At 25.4% G+C, this 16,433-nt stretch overlaps 1 protein-coding gene across 1 annotated transcript in view; it reads left to right on the forward strand.

The window, feature by feature from the left end:
- LOC129613050 (uncharacterized) overlaps window positions 1–16,433 on the forward strand; it is a 93,155-nt gene that overhangs the window by 73,961 nt on the left and 2,761 nt on the right. The window contains exons 4-7 of the mRNA XM_055526949.1: window positions 14,077–14,241; window positions 14,465–14,582; window positions 14,757–14,904; window positions 14,971–15,644. Of these exons, the coding sequence (XP_055382924.1) occupies window positions 14,077–14,241; window positions 14,465–14,582; window positions 14,757–14,904; window positions 14,971–15,644 (1,105 nt within the window). The remainder of the gene's footprint in view (window positions 1–14,076; window positions 14,242–14,464; window positions 14,583–14,756; window positions 14,905–14,970; window positions 15,645–16,433) is intronic.

Below are 16,433 nucleotides of genomic sequence, written 5' to 3' on the forward strand. Positions count from 1 at the left end.
TAATTTCTATACAAGAAAAAAGCTTCCTTTAAGTTTCTCAAATTCTACTCCATCATTTTTAGTATTTGTATAAGAAAAATTACAAGTTTTTAAGAAAATATTTGTTCAAATACGAGTAACTAGTTTGTACTTTGATATTCCCATGATTTCGTATATGTATAGCTATTATTTAAAATAAAATACTCGTATTTTGCAATTTTATATTTTTAACAAAAATTTAAAACTTTAATGATTCTTTTATTTAATTTAATACCAAATAATAAAATGCTAAAAGAGAATAATCGAATATCGAAGAACATGAATAAAGAAATCAAAAAGTATAGAAAAATTCTATTTTTATTTTATTTCACCCATAACTTTTATTTTGCCATTCTTTTTTTTTTTAAAGAGCACAAAAAAAAACTAAGCAGATTTGAATAACTACCTAAGAAAGGATGAATAATTCAATAACAAAAGGATAGTAATAAAAAACATAAATCCTTTTTAACAAAACAAAAATAAAAATAAAAAAAAATAAAAAACAGAAGTTCATATTCCCTATTAAAAAATGTGAAAAAATGAAAAAAGATCGCTTGTGTTAACATTTTTGTTACCAAGAATTTCCCACTTTCTACATATTTTTATACCCGTACGAACGTATGTTCGAAGGGTATACTAAATTTGCCTTACCGTTTGTAACGCTAAGAAATAACGGTCTTAGATATAGACTCAAGTGTATTGTTTTGATCAGCGTCAAATTCTGAGTTGATTTAGCTTTGTCTGTCCATCCGTCCGTCCGTCCGTCCGTCCGTCCGTCTGTCCGTCTGTCCGTCCTAACGATAACTCAAAAACTAATTGAGCTAAGTTCACCAAATTTTCACATATGATTTATTGTAGTAAGTGCCAGAACCCTATTTAAATTGGACATTATAGGGGCACCGGTTCGGGTAGCTGCCATACAACTTCAAAATTTATTTGGCTATATCTCAGCTATAGTATTGATATTTCACACAAACGAATATATTAGTAGGGCCAATGTGTCTCATAAAAGTCGTTGAAATTACTTGGCTCCTTCTGGTACCTGCCATACAACTTCAAGAGTTATTTGGCTGTATCTCAGAAACTATATAAGCTATGGTATTGAAATTTCACACAAACGAATATACCAGTAGGACCAATGTGTTTGATAAAAGTCGTTGAAATTGCTTGGCTCCTTCTGGTACCTGCCATACAACTTCAAAATTTATTTGGCTATATCTCAGAAACTATAAAAGTTGTGGTATTGAAATTTCACACAAACAAATATATTAGTAGGGCCAATGTGTATGATAAGAATCGTTGAAATTACTTGGCCCCTTCTGGTACCTGCCATACAACTTAAATAGTAGTTTGGCACACACAGTATTTTGAAAAACACATAGTACTGAAATTTTGCATACATTAATATGGTAATACGGCAACTTAAAGTCATCGTCTGTCGCATAGTCAGTTATGGCATCTTTATTTGCACATAGGATAACAAATTCGTACGGGTATCACAGAGTTGACAAGGTCAACTCTATTTTTTTTCTCGTTTTTTCTATATTCCTTACTTGTTGTTAACTTGTAACTCTGATATTTTTTTGATAAGGGTTTCAAATTTTCAACAACAAATGCTTACTAGATCTTTTTTTTTCATATAGTCAAATTCATCCTTGAGCTAAAAATACATATATAGAATAAAAAAAAAAAGAATTGCATAATTTTTTTTTTTGAATAATTTTCTAGCACATTTCTAGACAATATAGTCAAAAACTATTAAATAAAGTTAAGTCTGCTTAAATATCAAATTGCAGAATAAAAAAATTTCGATATATTCAGGTTAATGTCAATAAAATAACACGTATACATTTATGTATAAGAAAATTTATTTGGCGTGAGTGTCGCATAATTAAGATAAAAGATGGGAAAATATTTTTGAGAACTGAAATTTTTAAAACTAATTATGTATCATTTGTTATGTGTTTGAAGAAACGAAAATTGTTTTTGACGAGAACAAAGAGCAAAACCTACATGGTCATGGTCATTAATTAGAAAACTTAACATTTCATTTTATATCCGCTTTTCCATACCATATTTTCCTTCTTTCTTTTACACTCGTTTTATCTCTCTCTCTCTTTCTTTCTGTCTTCGTCTCTTCCTATCTCTTCCTTTGAATTGTTAGCTCTCAAGGTTCAGTATTGGGATATAAGAATTTTTAATGACAAATTTTGCATAATGGATTTTAGTTTTGTATTGAGTTTTTAAAAGATTATTCCAAGGGCATTTTTGGCATAATACGATTTTAAAAACGCATTGAAGACGCATTGAAGAAACTTTGACAAAAAAATTTGTAAAGGCTTTATTTTTATAAACAGCGTTCATTGTGTGATATACGAGTATGTATCCACATCTATTTTATTCAACAATTGCCACTGATTAAAATTTTGTAATTTCATTATTTCTCATTTTGGTAATTTTTTTCTATAATTTTGTTTTTAACTGAACTCCTTTAAACTACCAAGTTTTTAAAATTTCACATAAAATGACATTGTATTATGCCTAATCTAGCGCAATTTCCTCGAATAAATATCTCAACAGTGCTCAGGATGTGGAATGAGAATTGATTCAATTCAATAATATTTTAAAATAGATAATTTATTGACTTCGCTGCAAACGCCTATAGTAAATTGCCTTACGTTGTTTATTATTATTCTATAATTAATTATAAAATTAATTATTTATAAAATTTATTCTTATATAATTTAATTACACAAAGCACATTTCCTAAGGTATGCATAAGTGATCACTGTATTTCGATAAGATACATTCATAATAATATAAACGTCATAAACATCATAAATGACATATGATAAACTGTAAACATTTATTGAAATATTGACTGATTCCTTTGTATATTAAGAGAGAAATACTTTTTTTTAATATATTAGTTTCTTAATGAATTTTTGACAAATAATTATTTTAAAATATTACAATATTTTTTATGTCCTGTTTTATTGGCACTCTTACCCAATTCTAAAATTTATAAATAAAAAAATAAATAATTGAAAGAAATATTATTAAAATTGAAAAAAAAAACTATTATTTACAATGCTATTCAACTAAACACATTTATTGTTTTTTTTTTTTTAATTAAAAATCATATTTACATTCATTTGTCTTTTGTTTTGAAAACAATAGGCAAAATTAAAATGAATTTTATAAAAAATTTATAGTTTTAAATAATTTTGAATTATATATAGCATTGGTGTTATATTTTACTTTTAAAATAAAAGCCCAATAAAATTTCTAATAAAAAAATGATTTTTTAAAAATTATTTAATTATTCAAACATATTTTATCGATATTTATTATTGTGCCTAATGCCATATATATCTATCAGGCCATCAAACTCAAAGAGCAAATCAAAAATAAATTCCAAATTTATATAGAGATGCCGGAATTTATTTGTGTGAAGGAAATTGATCAATATTTTTAGCACTACTGATTTCACAAATTTTTTTAAATTTAAAATTTAAATTTCAAAAAAATCTGTTGGTAAATTCCTTCTGAAAAATGCTTAAAAAAAAAGTTGTAAATTTTAGTGCAGACAACTTTTCTTGTCTTCCAAGTGGGAGAGTACTGAATTTTGAATAAGAATAATAGAATTTAAAAGAAATTTAAAAAAATCCAAAAAAAGTAATTATTATAATCTAGATGGCTTTTAAAACTATACTAAATAAAATGAGATTCATAAAGAATACTAAAAAATTTCACAAAAAAAAAATAAAAAAAATATTTCAATTGGCATACTTCGAAAACATAAAACATTAAGAATTTTTTTTGTAATTTTTTTCCGAATCACAATTTCGGAATATAATTTCAGCTTGGTGGCCTGATAGATAGATATGGCATTAATTTTCTCTATTCCACATTTGAAATATTTTTAAATATGTAATTTAAAGAAAATTCGGAAACACTATTATTCGTGTACTAATATTCAATAAATATCAACAAATTTTTAGGCTTGAAATTGAAATAAATATATTATGTATTTCATTTTACAAAATATTTCAAATAAATTAATTTGTTTTTAGAGGATTTTATTCTCTAGAAATTGGCTAATTAAATTTAATAAATATTTTTAAAAAAAATTACTTAAATCTACAAAAACATAAAATTAACATGTATTCCTCTTCCGCAAATGAATATTTAACCTCTTAAATCCCAATTGAAAATTTGTGGTTCCAACTTATGTATAACTTAAAAAAAAGGTGTATCGACTTAAATTGTTATAACTGCTAACCATAATAATAACTATAATTATTAACCGATTTAAAAAATTTATATATACATTGGAAAGCTGAAAAGTAGCCCTTTTAGCTCAAAAAAGAAAAAAAAAGTGTTTCATTTGAGGCACTACTTAAAATGTTATTGAGGAAATAACCAATTAATGAATTAGAAAGTGATCGATTAAAAAAAAAAATTTACCTTATTCAATTTTTTTTTTTCATAATTTGAAAGATTTTGAGTTGATCTTCAAATTACCTCTTAATCATTTTTTTAAGCGATACCCTGTTTCCGAAATAATTCGATTGTAAACTGGACGATTTCCAGGAGAACACGTTATTTTACTCAAACAGTAATTGATTTAGTTTACTAAACTTATGTAATTTTTACCTGGAGCAAAATAACGATTTTTGACATATGTTTGACATTTTTGATAACTTTAATGACATTTGTTTTAAAATTTTGTTTTATTTAATTGTTTTATTGTTTTGTTTATTTAAGAAAAAATTAAATAATTATAAACAATTATGAATAATTTAATTAATTTTACACTGTCATTTTATAACGTGCACCATATGGACGTACACAATTTATTAATTCATTTTTATATTGTAAATTTAGAAGCATAATTATTTTAAAATATCTACGACTTTTTGAAATCGTATATCCTATTGTATATCTAAAAATTTTTATTAAACATTATTTAAAATAGTTCTACAATTTTTACAACCTCCTTCATAATCGACATATGTATATAAATTACATACATTATTTTACTTCTACAAACTTATATAAAAATCCGTCAAATTACAAAATTATATTACAAATTATGCCATCAAAACAATTTGCAATAACACATACAATATATATGTAACCATATTTGAATGTAAAACAAAATACCTGCATTACAATCAAAAATAATTTTATGCATTAACCTCTATATTACATACAATATGGAATAAAAGTTCAGAGATAAAAAAAACATAAAGTTAAAAAATTTATTAAAGAAAACTCATTCGTCAACAACTAAATGAAATTTTCCATCTCATAAAAATCGCATTTCTCAGAAATACATGCATAAACACATACAAGGAAAACTTAGTTTTATTTCTAAATGAAAAATACATTAAAATGTCTGAAGATGATTTTAAAAATTCTTAGTCTATGAATTTTAACAAAATATCTTCCTTATGATACACATCATAAAAGAAATTTCTATAAATTTTCAAAACAACTGAAAATAATTTTTATTATATAATTTTTAAAAGGTTTTTTTCACATACACACACACACAACCTCCTATCAAATAATATGGCAGCTGCAATAATAAAAATTATGGTGTTGTAGTACGACACTCTCTGGATATCATTTTGCATTATGCATATTGACTTAAAGATAAATGCGAAAATTCCCTATACAACCATACTTTACCATCATAAAAAAAAATGATAAATAAAGGAAATACAATATTAATAAATACACGAAATTGCATTATTGACGGGGTATGTGTGGGACTTTAAGAAGAAATAAAATTATTCTATCATATATTTTATAAAAATAAAGAGGAATATGTAAATTAACTTGCATCCTGAAACTGTACAGATGATTGCATTTTCTGATTATTATTACAAAATTTAAGTGAAAGAATTGATAAAAATTTTATTTTCAATATTGTTTACGGCATGTTTCAGAATATTCAATAAAAAAAAATTACAAAAAATACCAAATCGTTATATTTTCTTTTCCACAAACCAAGTTGTCACAATTATTTTATATAGAAAAGACATAATAAAATTACAATAAACTTATAAATATTCAATTAAAATTGAAAATTAAATTCTTAGGATATTTTTGGTTTTAATTCTTGGAATGTAAAAAATACATATAAAAATATTTTGAATTTAATATGGAGAATGCTTTTTGGTTCCTTGTATTAAATAGAGTAATTCTTTAGAAATGATAATATTTAATAAGCTTTAATTACAGAATTTCAATATTGTATTTATACTAATACAAAATTTAGAAAATACAAATTATAATTTGAAATTTGTTTTAATGTAATTTCGAAGGCAAGGATGTTTAATCAAGTATAATAAAATATTTTATGATTAAATATGTAGAGTTGGTTCAATACCGGCGGTGCTAGAAGTTGACATTTCTGATTCCAACGCCTTATTGTTGCCATCGATATCAGTGAAAATGGTAATTCTCTGACAGTCTGGCGCATAACTTCACATATCGCTAGTACCTTCGCCTTAAAGACTCCACAGTGGTCCGGGAAGCGAAAGGAGACCTCTACGCCTCAATTCTGTCGCTCACTTTAGAAGCTTACTTCTTCCCACCAAGTTTGCCTAAGCGGGATCAAAATACTAAAACCATTCATTAATGAAAAATATTTTGCAACAATATACCGTTTAGAATAACTTGCAATAGATGATCTACAAGGTATCACTGTAAAATTAACAATTATGCAATAATAATTACTTCCATATGTTATAATTTTTTTTTTTAAATTTATAATTTCAAGATATAAAAAATGTTTGTCTGTGACACATAATTAGACATATTGAAAAATAGTTTCCATGATTCATATAGTCCAGGATGGCAAACCTTTATCGGACTGCGTGCCAAAAATTATTATTTTAGAAAAATGAAAATACTCGCGTGCCTTAAAATAAACAAAATATATTTGCCATTTACACAAATATGTCGTGCCAGGAAAAGTGGAGGCGAGTGCCACCTTGGACACGCGTGCCTTAGGTTCGCCATCCCTATAGTCTATATTCGAATAGTTTCAGTAATCCAATCCCTTAGTTGAAAAATGTCAAAAATATTTACACATATTTCTTAAAAAAGCATAAGATTTTTTAATGCATGTGACAATAAAATTGATAAATAATGTGCAAAATAAACGCTTTTAAGTTTCCTATTCAATAATTTTACGATAACTATATGAAGAAATCCTTTTGGAGCAAAAATCTATTTTCTATATTATTATTATTATTATCTTTAAATAAATTCTTATAAAACTCAATTTCATAAAACCTTGTTTATACTTAAACATATATCATTAAATTTTAATCTCATAACGAATTTTCTTGTTATAGTCCTGTCAAACAATATAATACTTTTCTTATCAACAGAAATAAAAAACGAAAAAAAAGGAAAAAAGAGAAAACGAAAGAGACAAATCTAATAATACTAGTACATACATCATTTAAAAATGAAAATGTTGTAAACATGATACATGAATGTTTTTTGCAAAAAATCTATATGAAATGAATTTTATTGTTATAGTAAGAATCTTAAATCCTTTTTGGATTTTTAAAGATTTTCTTAAGTGAAAATATTTGTTTTCAAACTTGTACGAAAAAAGGAAAGAGAAAAATATATTCCATTTAATATTTTTCTTTCTTGAGAGTAGTTTTTCATATCTACGTATAGCTTAAATTGTTCATTTGCCATAATAATAGGAGTTCTGCGAAGGCAGCTTATTGAATTATGTAATTTGTTAGGCCTGGTGTCGCGTTATCAATAAATACAAAACTGATGATTTAAAAATCCCAGTCTAAATAATTAAAATTTCTTTTATTTTGATTTTATGCCACCTAAGGAGTGCGTTTCTTTGACGATGACATATACTGTTGTAAAAAAAAAATTGGGTTCTATTTCCTTAACGGGCTCACCGAAAATGCTGTGTTGATATTGCAACGGAATTCCAGCCGTGTTGAAACCAAACAACTACTTTAAATTTTTTAATTGTATCAATCTAAATTTTGTTTTTTATTTCTAATTTCATAAATATATTTTGGTATTAGGCGTTTGTTTTAAGAGTTCGATTTTAAATTGCCTACAATAAATTTCAGTGGAATTGCATTGAATCGTTTAATATACTTAAAAGTCGCAATAATTTATTGATATTATGTAATGAATAAAAAAATAAATGAAATAATTTGTTATCATTTTGTCAAGAGCAATGTCCCCCTCATTTAGTTGGAATATTTATTTAAACATTTTCAAATATTTGACTTATTTACAAATACTGAATTTAAATACTTACAAATTACGTATGCATTTGTAGGCGTTTACCTACAGAATCGATAATTCAACATATCAACCAAAATTTTGACCTGTACGCCGAATTATATATTCATAATACAATTCTGTTCTTAACGTAATTTTGAACTAAGCACATCATTTCTACAATTTATGGAATTTATTACATATTATAGATAATTTTTTATTTTCAATTCTAAGTATATAAATATAATAATATATATATATAATAAATATAATAATATATATATATAATAAATATAATAATATATATATATAACAAATATACTATAACCAACGTATCACTATATATAGAACATAATTTTTACAATTATACAACGAACTACTTTTTGGAACGGCACTAGTAAATACATTAAGTTTTGTAATTTAAAACAGTGCCACTCAAAAAAAAAGTAGTTATATTATGTAATTACAAAAATTGTCTTCTATATATAGCACTATAAACTATACAGGGTGTCCGAAACTCAATGGTATTCCCGAAGTAGGGTTATAGAATACATGCAGACGAACAAGAAACACTTAGTGACATTTTTCTTTCTGGGCCCTTGTTGGAACATGCAAAAACCGGCTTATTTTCACATTTTTATTTATAACTCGGGAAATGTGACAGGTAACTTCCACATGATCCAACTTTGAGGTCCCATAACTCGAGAACTATAAGGATCCAGAAAGAAAAATGTCGCTAGGTGTTTTTTGCTCGTCTGCATACATTCTATCACCCTGCTTCGGGAATACCATGGGGTGTCGGACACCTTTTATACATAATGCTATCTATCAAATACCAAATAGTCGAACCAAACAGTAAAACTTTACTATAAATTTAAAACCATATTATAATATTCTATTTCAATTTTCTAATAAATTTTAAATATGTATGGAAATGCTGAAGCTTATGACTGTATAACAGATGAATTTCTTTAACGAAATTCTTTTTATTTTCGCACTCTTATATTGTAGTAACATTTTGAATTTATATTATTGTGATAAACTTGACATTTATACCTTATTTGTATTATGTTTATATAATCTAAATAAGTATCTAATTTTATGTTGGATTTAGAAGCTTTATATACACTTACATACACACATTCTTTCTATTCTATATATAGAAAGTTTTTTATCTTGAAAAACATAAATGAAAAAGCAGAAAATAAACTGATTTCGATTTTGTTTCACAAATTATATTGGATAAGATAATGAACATTGTGTTCCCATTAAGAGATTGAAGGATAATACAGTTGAAATAAATGAAAAATCTTTATTATAAATTTTCTCTTATTTTATTTTGTCTTGATTTTTTTTTTTTTTTGATTAAAAAAATTAAATACAAATTTCTTAAAATCCTTTATTTTACCGAAAAAAACACCGAAAATATTCAATTTTTTTTCTATGTGTTTTTGCATTAAAATTTCTTCAAGTAGATTTTCGAACGTCTGTTACACACCACAAATTTGGGTTCAATTATTTAAAAAGCCAAAAAAATTAAATAAAATTATAAGAGGATTGTTTTAACAATATAGAAGAGAATTTTGTTTAAGTAGAAATGAAAAATCCTTAATAAAATTCCTAATACTAACGGGACGAATTAAAGTGGTTTTTTTTTATTTATAATTTTTCTATATGGCTTGTGCTTACGATTGTTACCGCAATCGGTAAAAATTGGTTTACAATTTTATACATCAGAAGGAATTCATAATACATATAGTAAACGAAAGTGTTTGACTATTACGAATACTAATATTATTGAGTAAGCTTAGTATTTCAATATACTTTAAAGACTATTTTGCACTTAGCTTTCTTTTTTAATTGCATTTAAAGTCCTTTCAAAAATTTTTCATTTTAAAATAAGTACATTGAGTTAATGCTTACAGTTCTAGGTTAGAACTGCGAATTTTTGATGCGAATGTTGCTATATCCACAACATGCGCTACAGCAGTTGCAGAAATTTGAAAAGGCTTCCGGTTTCGCAAATATAAGGTGCCAAATATTCAAATTTTACAAATTTCGAGAGGTGATAACTTGAGAGGAGGTGCAGTTAAAAAAAATCTTTCTTCCAACGAAATGAACTCTTTATTAGTGTCTAAAATCTGTTAAAATTTTAGACATTTATAACTTGCGGTTTAGGAGGAAAAAACGAATTTTATATAACGGTAAATTTTAACGGCCATTTTGTTTTTTTAAAGTTTAGGTATAGTATATATCGATAGAAGAAGCAACTCACTACTTTTTTGCGTTTCCAAAATTTGAAAAATGCCTGTGGTTCTACTGCAATAAATAGCTGAAAAATGGTATTTTTAGGGTTTTTGAAGAGGGGGGAAAGGGGGAGATAGGTAAAAATCTATGGAAATAAGTTTCTAGTACAGATCTTCAGCTTTCTATCTTCAAGGGTGTAGAAGCTTTGTAAACAGACATACGGACAGACGGACGGACGGACAGAGTGAAATTAATAAGCACTTTTACTAAAAAGAAGTAAATCTGTAGTGTTTACATTGAAGAATGTAATTTATAAAATGAATGAATGTTTAACTGCGCTGTTGCGATATGATGTACTCAATATATTTCCATAAGGTTCTTAAGGCTAAAGCGTACGCCTAGAAAGTTGTAGGTTTACTGGTTTGAACTAATTTACTGTTTATGTATATGTAAAGTGAAAATTTTAATTTGACGTTAAAAATATTTGAATTATTTTCTTAAAAAACAATTGTACTACAATTTTTTTTTTTTCATCTTTTTAGACGCACTAAATATTTTTTAAATGATTTTTTATTAAATCTTTTGCATTAAATTTAAAGTTTAATCACATCAACAAAAATTGATTTAAGAATGGCAACAGGATGAAGAATACTTGAAGATAACAGACGCTCTTAATCTTATATACAAAAAATTATTTGTACAAAATCGTATTTTGGCTATACAAGTTCAATATCTTGACCCTAATCAAAATGTATGACATTTTTATATCAATCATAAAACTTGACGAAAAAAAAAGGCAAAAACCCTTTACCTCTTAAAGTGTTTTTAAGTGTAGAAGAAGAAGTAAACAATGACAAAGGCACAATATAAATTTAAGAAAAAAAAAAATGAAATCAAAGCATTTTTTGTTTTTTGAAACTGAAATTTAAAAAAAAAAAAATTATTCTATTGAGCTATTTTTATCTCATTCAGTTTGATGAGTATTCATTGAAGCTTATAAAATTAGGATTTTATTTTTGTTTTTTGAAAATAAATTTGAAAAATTTATGCTTGAGATTTTATTTTCACATTAAAAATATGAAAACACTCATAAATAAGGACTGTGAACACGTAAATATAAAAAGAAAGCAGTTGAGAAAAAACTTAAAAAGTTGTCAAATATAGAGGCTGCTCTTATCACAAGATACTCATTCTTTGGTAAATAATAGACAAATTATCATAATTTAATTAATATTATAGGTTCGTCACGTAGCTAACACGCATTTTGTAGCTCTTAAAATAAAAGTGGTTAATATAGCTCATATTAAATATCTGCCATATTACATACAGGAATTTTGAAGTTGAATTCTCTATATATTAATGCCTTTCTATACTACGCCTTAAATTTTAATATATGTACATGCAAAACTCTTATAATGTATATGTATTTTATTTAGCACTAAAATTAAGGTAGAATGTAAGCAGGAATAGCTTAGAAGCGAATCTCAATTCAGAAAAATGTAATGAAAAATAGAATGGATTTTTTAATTATAGCAACTTTTTTACATTTTTTAATTGCCTTCAATTTTAACAGCTTGGTTTAAACAGTTTTCTCATATTACGTACATTTATACGACATAAACACTTTAAAGATAACAACTTTAAATTTCTAGATATTATAACATAATATTATAGAAGATTTGCTTTAGTATTACTATCCAATTCAGTAATTAGCATTGAACAGCCGTACTGTGTAGTTAAACAGTAACAATATTGCTACTTGAATGTTATATAGAATAATAATTCACAATTTTATATGTATTCGACATTTAAAGCTGTTATACTTGTAATGTAAATACGTGCATGTTAATGAGTTCCGCATATTTATAATTTTTCGATATTAAATTAATGAACCACTTACAAATAAAATAATGTTTTTTTTTTCGCTCATTTTCATAATTCCAATACTAATTTATCAGTCATAAAAAGTCATAAAGTTAACAAGATTTTTTTTATTTTAATATACAACCTTGGTCCCTTAATAATAATCAAAAATTAGGATGCAAATCATTATTAAAATCACCTCAACTACAAACTTTTTTCATCTTATTTCCTCGTTCTTTAAAATTAACTATATATTTAAAAAAAATATAAAATGTCAATAATAATATGCCACCAAAAGCAAAAATTATTTCACGTTATTTTTATTTCACATCTTAAGCCACTAACATCAGGAATATCACCTCAGTCATAACCATTTATGCATTAATAATGAGTTCTTAAATAAAAGTCCTCCAGTTACATGGATGGATAATAAAAAAAACAAAAAACCAAGTGGAACAAATAAAATAAAAGAAAAAAAAATCAACTTTTTCTTCCACCCCTAAAACGATTTAAAAATCTTTAACAAAAAAAAGGTTCAAGTAAAGCAAATAAACAAATAAAAAAAAAAAACAAGTAACATTTCTTCACTTTACTACCGTCCACTCGCGTCTTTACTCCTATACCCTAGTTTGTGTTAAGTTAAATAAAATATTTTGACACTGAGATTCTCAATAGCCTTAAAGTAAAAATTTGAAACCCCCTTTTTGTTAAAATTACAATAAAATACACACAAACAGTATAACCAACGATTATTAAACAAGTTAAATAAAATTTATAAAAAAAAATTACAATAAGGTAAAAAGAAAATTTGAATTTCTTCCAGGATTCTCAATGTTTTCGTGGAACGTTATTCTTACAACATTCAAATTATATTTTTATAAAATGGAATGAATAATTGACTAAAGAACTAAGTAAGTTGTCGTGGAAAATTTCAATAAGAAATTGAAATCCTTTGTTTAGTTAAAATAAAATACGAGTAGTCTATAGAAGTTCGTGCGCTGAAATTTCTTAATAGGAACTTCAAGAAAATTTTTAATTTCGCTCTTGCAGACTAACAAATAAAACTATCAAAATTACAGCTTTGCAAATTTATTTTTAATACCTTATGTACATATGTATGTATGTATTTCAAAAAAAAATTATGAAAACAGTTGGTTTATTAATTTCCCTTCAATCATCCTTCATTAATAATAGGCTCAATTAACGACATTATTAAATTTGGTATTGTCATTTAAGGAGCCAATTTTTAACATTTTTTGAAATGTATTCAGTTTTTTTCATTAATTAGCCCGTATTTATTAAATAACATCCACGTATATCTTCTTATTGATTTCCTCCTATGCGTATGCAACCAGAAAATAGTAGTAAGAGTATAAAAATTACCTAACTGTACATGTATTTCAAATAATTTTTTTTAAATGTCTCGAAACAATTTGAGAAGAATTTAAAAACACGAAAATTTTTTTGGACATTTTTATCTGTCATAAAAACTAATTAATTAAAAGAATAATAGAGTTTAGTACATTTCTAGAAATATATTTCTTTTAACATTTACTTATCGTCTTACTTAACTACAAAACTTGTTTAATTAAAATTTTATAACATTTCCAATATGTACAAAAAAAAATATTTCTCAATTTTTAAATTTTTTTTCAGAGTTTTTAAAAAAACTTCAGCAAATTCAATACTTTCATTATATTTGGGAAGTAGAGACTTAATATCAAGAGATGGCACTGTCGAGCCATTAAGGGGTGTCATTTATATTGATCCAAAATTTATGTGCAGTCAAAAAATTTATGGCCAATTAACACTTACTTTTAGGTAAGAATACAAAAATTTATAAATTTATTAACAATAAAATAAAACTAGTTGAATAATTTTTTACAATAATTATAATTTTATGTATGTATGTATTTAATTTAACAATTGACAATATAATAAATCTTATTTTATTTTGTATTATTAGAATGAAATTTTTAATATCAGTTGTCCAGCTATTAAAATTTATTTAATAATTTAATTACAATTCTTTATTCCTGATCAGATATGGTAGAGAAGATGAAGAAGTCATGGGATTAAAATTTTGCAATGAAGCTGTAATTGCTATTAAACAAATATGGCCAAGGATTAATTTCAATGAAAGCGAAGTGACGCCTTTACAAGTTAGTAAAATATGTATTTTGTGTAATTTCAAAATTCAAATTTTATATTAAAATTAAATATCTTGGTCATAAAATTTTCTATAACATACATACATGCATGCATATGTACATATTATGTATTTTCCAATATACATATTTATGTATATATGTACTTACCCTTGAATTTTTATTTAGCAAGCCTTAGTTGATCGTTTAGGACCTGGAGCTCATCCATTCTCATTAGAAATTGGTACAACCGCTCCGCCAAGTGTGCAATTAGTACCAGCAAAAAAATATTGTGGTGCACCAATTGGAACTAGCTACGATATAAGAATTTATATGAGTAATAATTATAATTTAAATTATAAAAAATAAATAAAATTCAATAACAATTTTTTTTTTTATTTAGATGAAGTCAACGATGAAAAATTTTTTCGACGTACAAGTGTTAAATTAGGCATTCGTCTACTACATAAAATACCACCAGATTTAAGAATTATACAACAAATTAATCCAATATATACATCACTGCCGAAAAGTATACGTTTGCGTTTATCACCAAAGCAATTAAAATTTCATCATAACAAAACAAAAACATCATCAGTATCAACATTAAAAACAACTGCATTATCACAATCAACAACAAATATAAATAATCCGAATATATCAACATCAATAAATTTAAATTATGTTCCATCATCCATTAGTGCCAAAAATTGTAATAACAAAGATAATAATATGACAGCAAAATTACTTGCGGCAACAACAACTACAACATTCAAAACAATAGCATCAACAACAAATACAATTGATTCAAATGATGAAATATTAGTTGTAGATGAAAAAGGAAATACACATCCTGGAAATGGTATTGGTGTTTCATCGGGTTTAACTATAAGACTGCCAACAGCGCCAACAGCAGCTGCAAATATTGATACCCATCCTTTAACATTAAATTGCTATAATTCATCGTCATCATCATTATTATATAGTAAAGATTACATAAAACCAATACTAATTGATCCAAATAAAGAGAATGATATGAAAAAACAGGAAGTAACTAACGGAAATTCTATAAAAAGTGTAAATATTAAAATATATATTAAAATTTGCTTACGATTAGTCGAATTTATATGCATATAAATCCGTTATATACTCGAGTTTCAAGACTATGTACTCTTATATTTTAAAAAAATGTTTGCGTACTTACGGTAAATACTAATTCTATGGTCTACATGTATGTATGGTCTCCAATTTTAAACTTCCTTTTTCTTATTGAAAGTAAAAAGTCTTAGAAAAGAATTTATGCTTCCACACTTATCAAGTAAAATTGTCAATTTTCTTTTAGAATTCTTTGTTTTTGAATTATTTATCTTACGCTATCTTTTCGCATTAAACTACCAGTGAGTACACTATTCTACTCCTCCTCCTGCTTGTTACGGTTGGTTAACAAGCACATAAGGTGATATCTTGATAATTCTACAGAAAATTCGTTCTTAGTTCACTCTAATTCCTTTTTTGTAACAGTAATCGTGTCATTAATGTATAATTACATAATATTTAATTTTAATGTTATAATGAGCGTTATTATTGAACAAAAAACGTTGTTGAAAATATACAGTTAGATTTACCCTATTATAATTAAAAAAACTAATATTTTTACATAACCAAACATATTTGTAAATTCTTAAAAATACGCTTTGATACTCAAATCAGGAAATCTAATTTGGAGTTTAGTTAATTTTTCCCACTTCTTATTCCAAACTATTAGGAGAATGAAATAGAACCAAAAATAAAAATTTTAACAGTACATTTGTTCCCTAGATTTCATGTACATATTAAATGACCTGAAAAATACAGAAACATTGATAT

Source organism: Condylostylus longicornis, unplaced genomic scaffold, assembly GCF_029603195.1.
Source record: "Condylostylus longicornis isolate FDR11 unplaced genomic scaffold, ASM2960319v2 ptg000080l, whole genome shotgun sequence".
Taxonomy (NCBI): Eukaryota; Metazoa; Arthropoda; class Insecta; order Diptera; family Dolichopodidae; genus Condylostylus; species Condylostylus longicornis.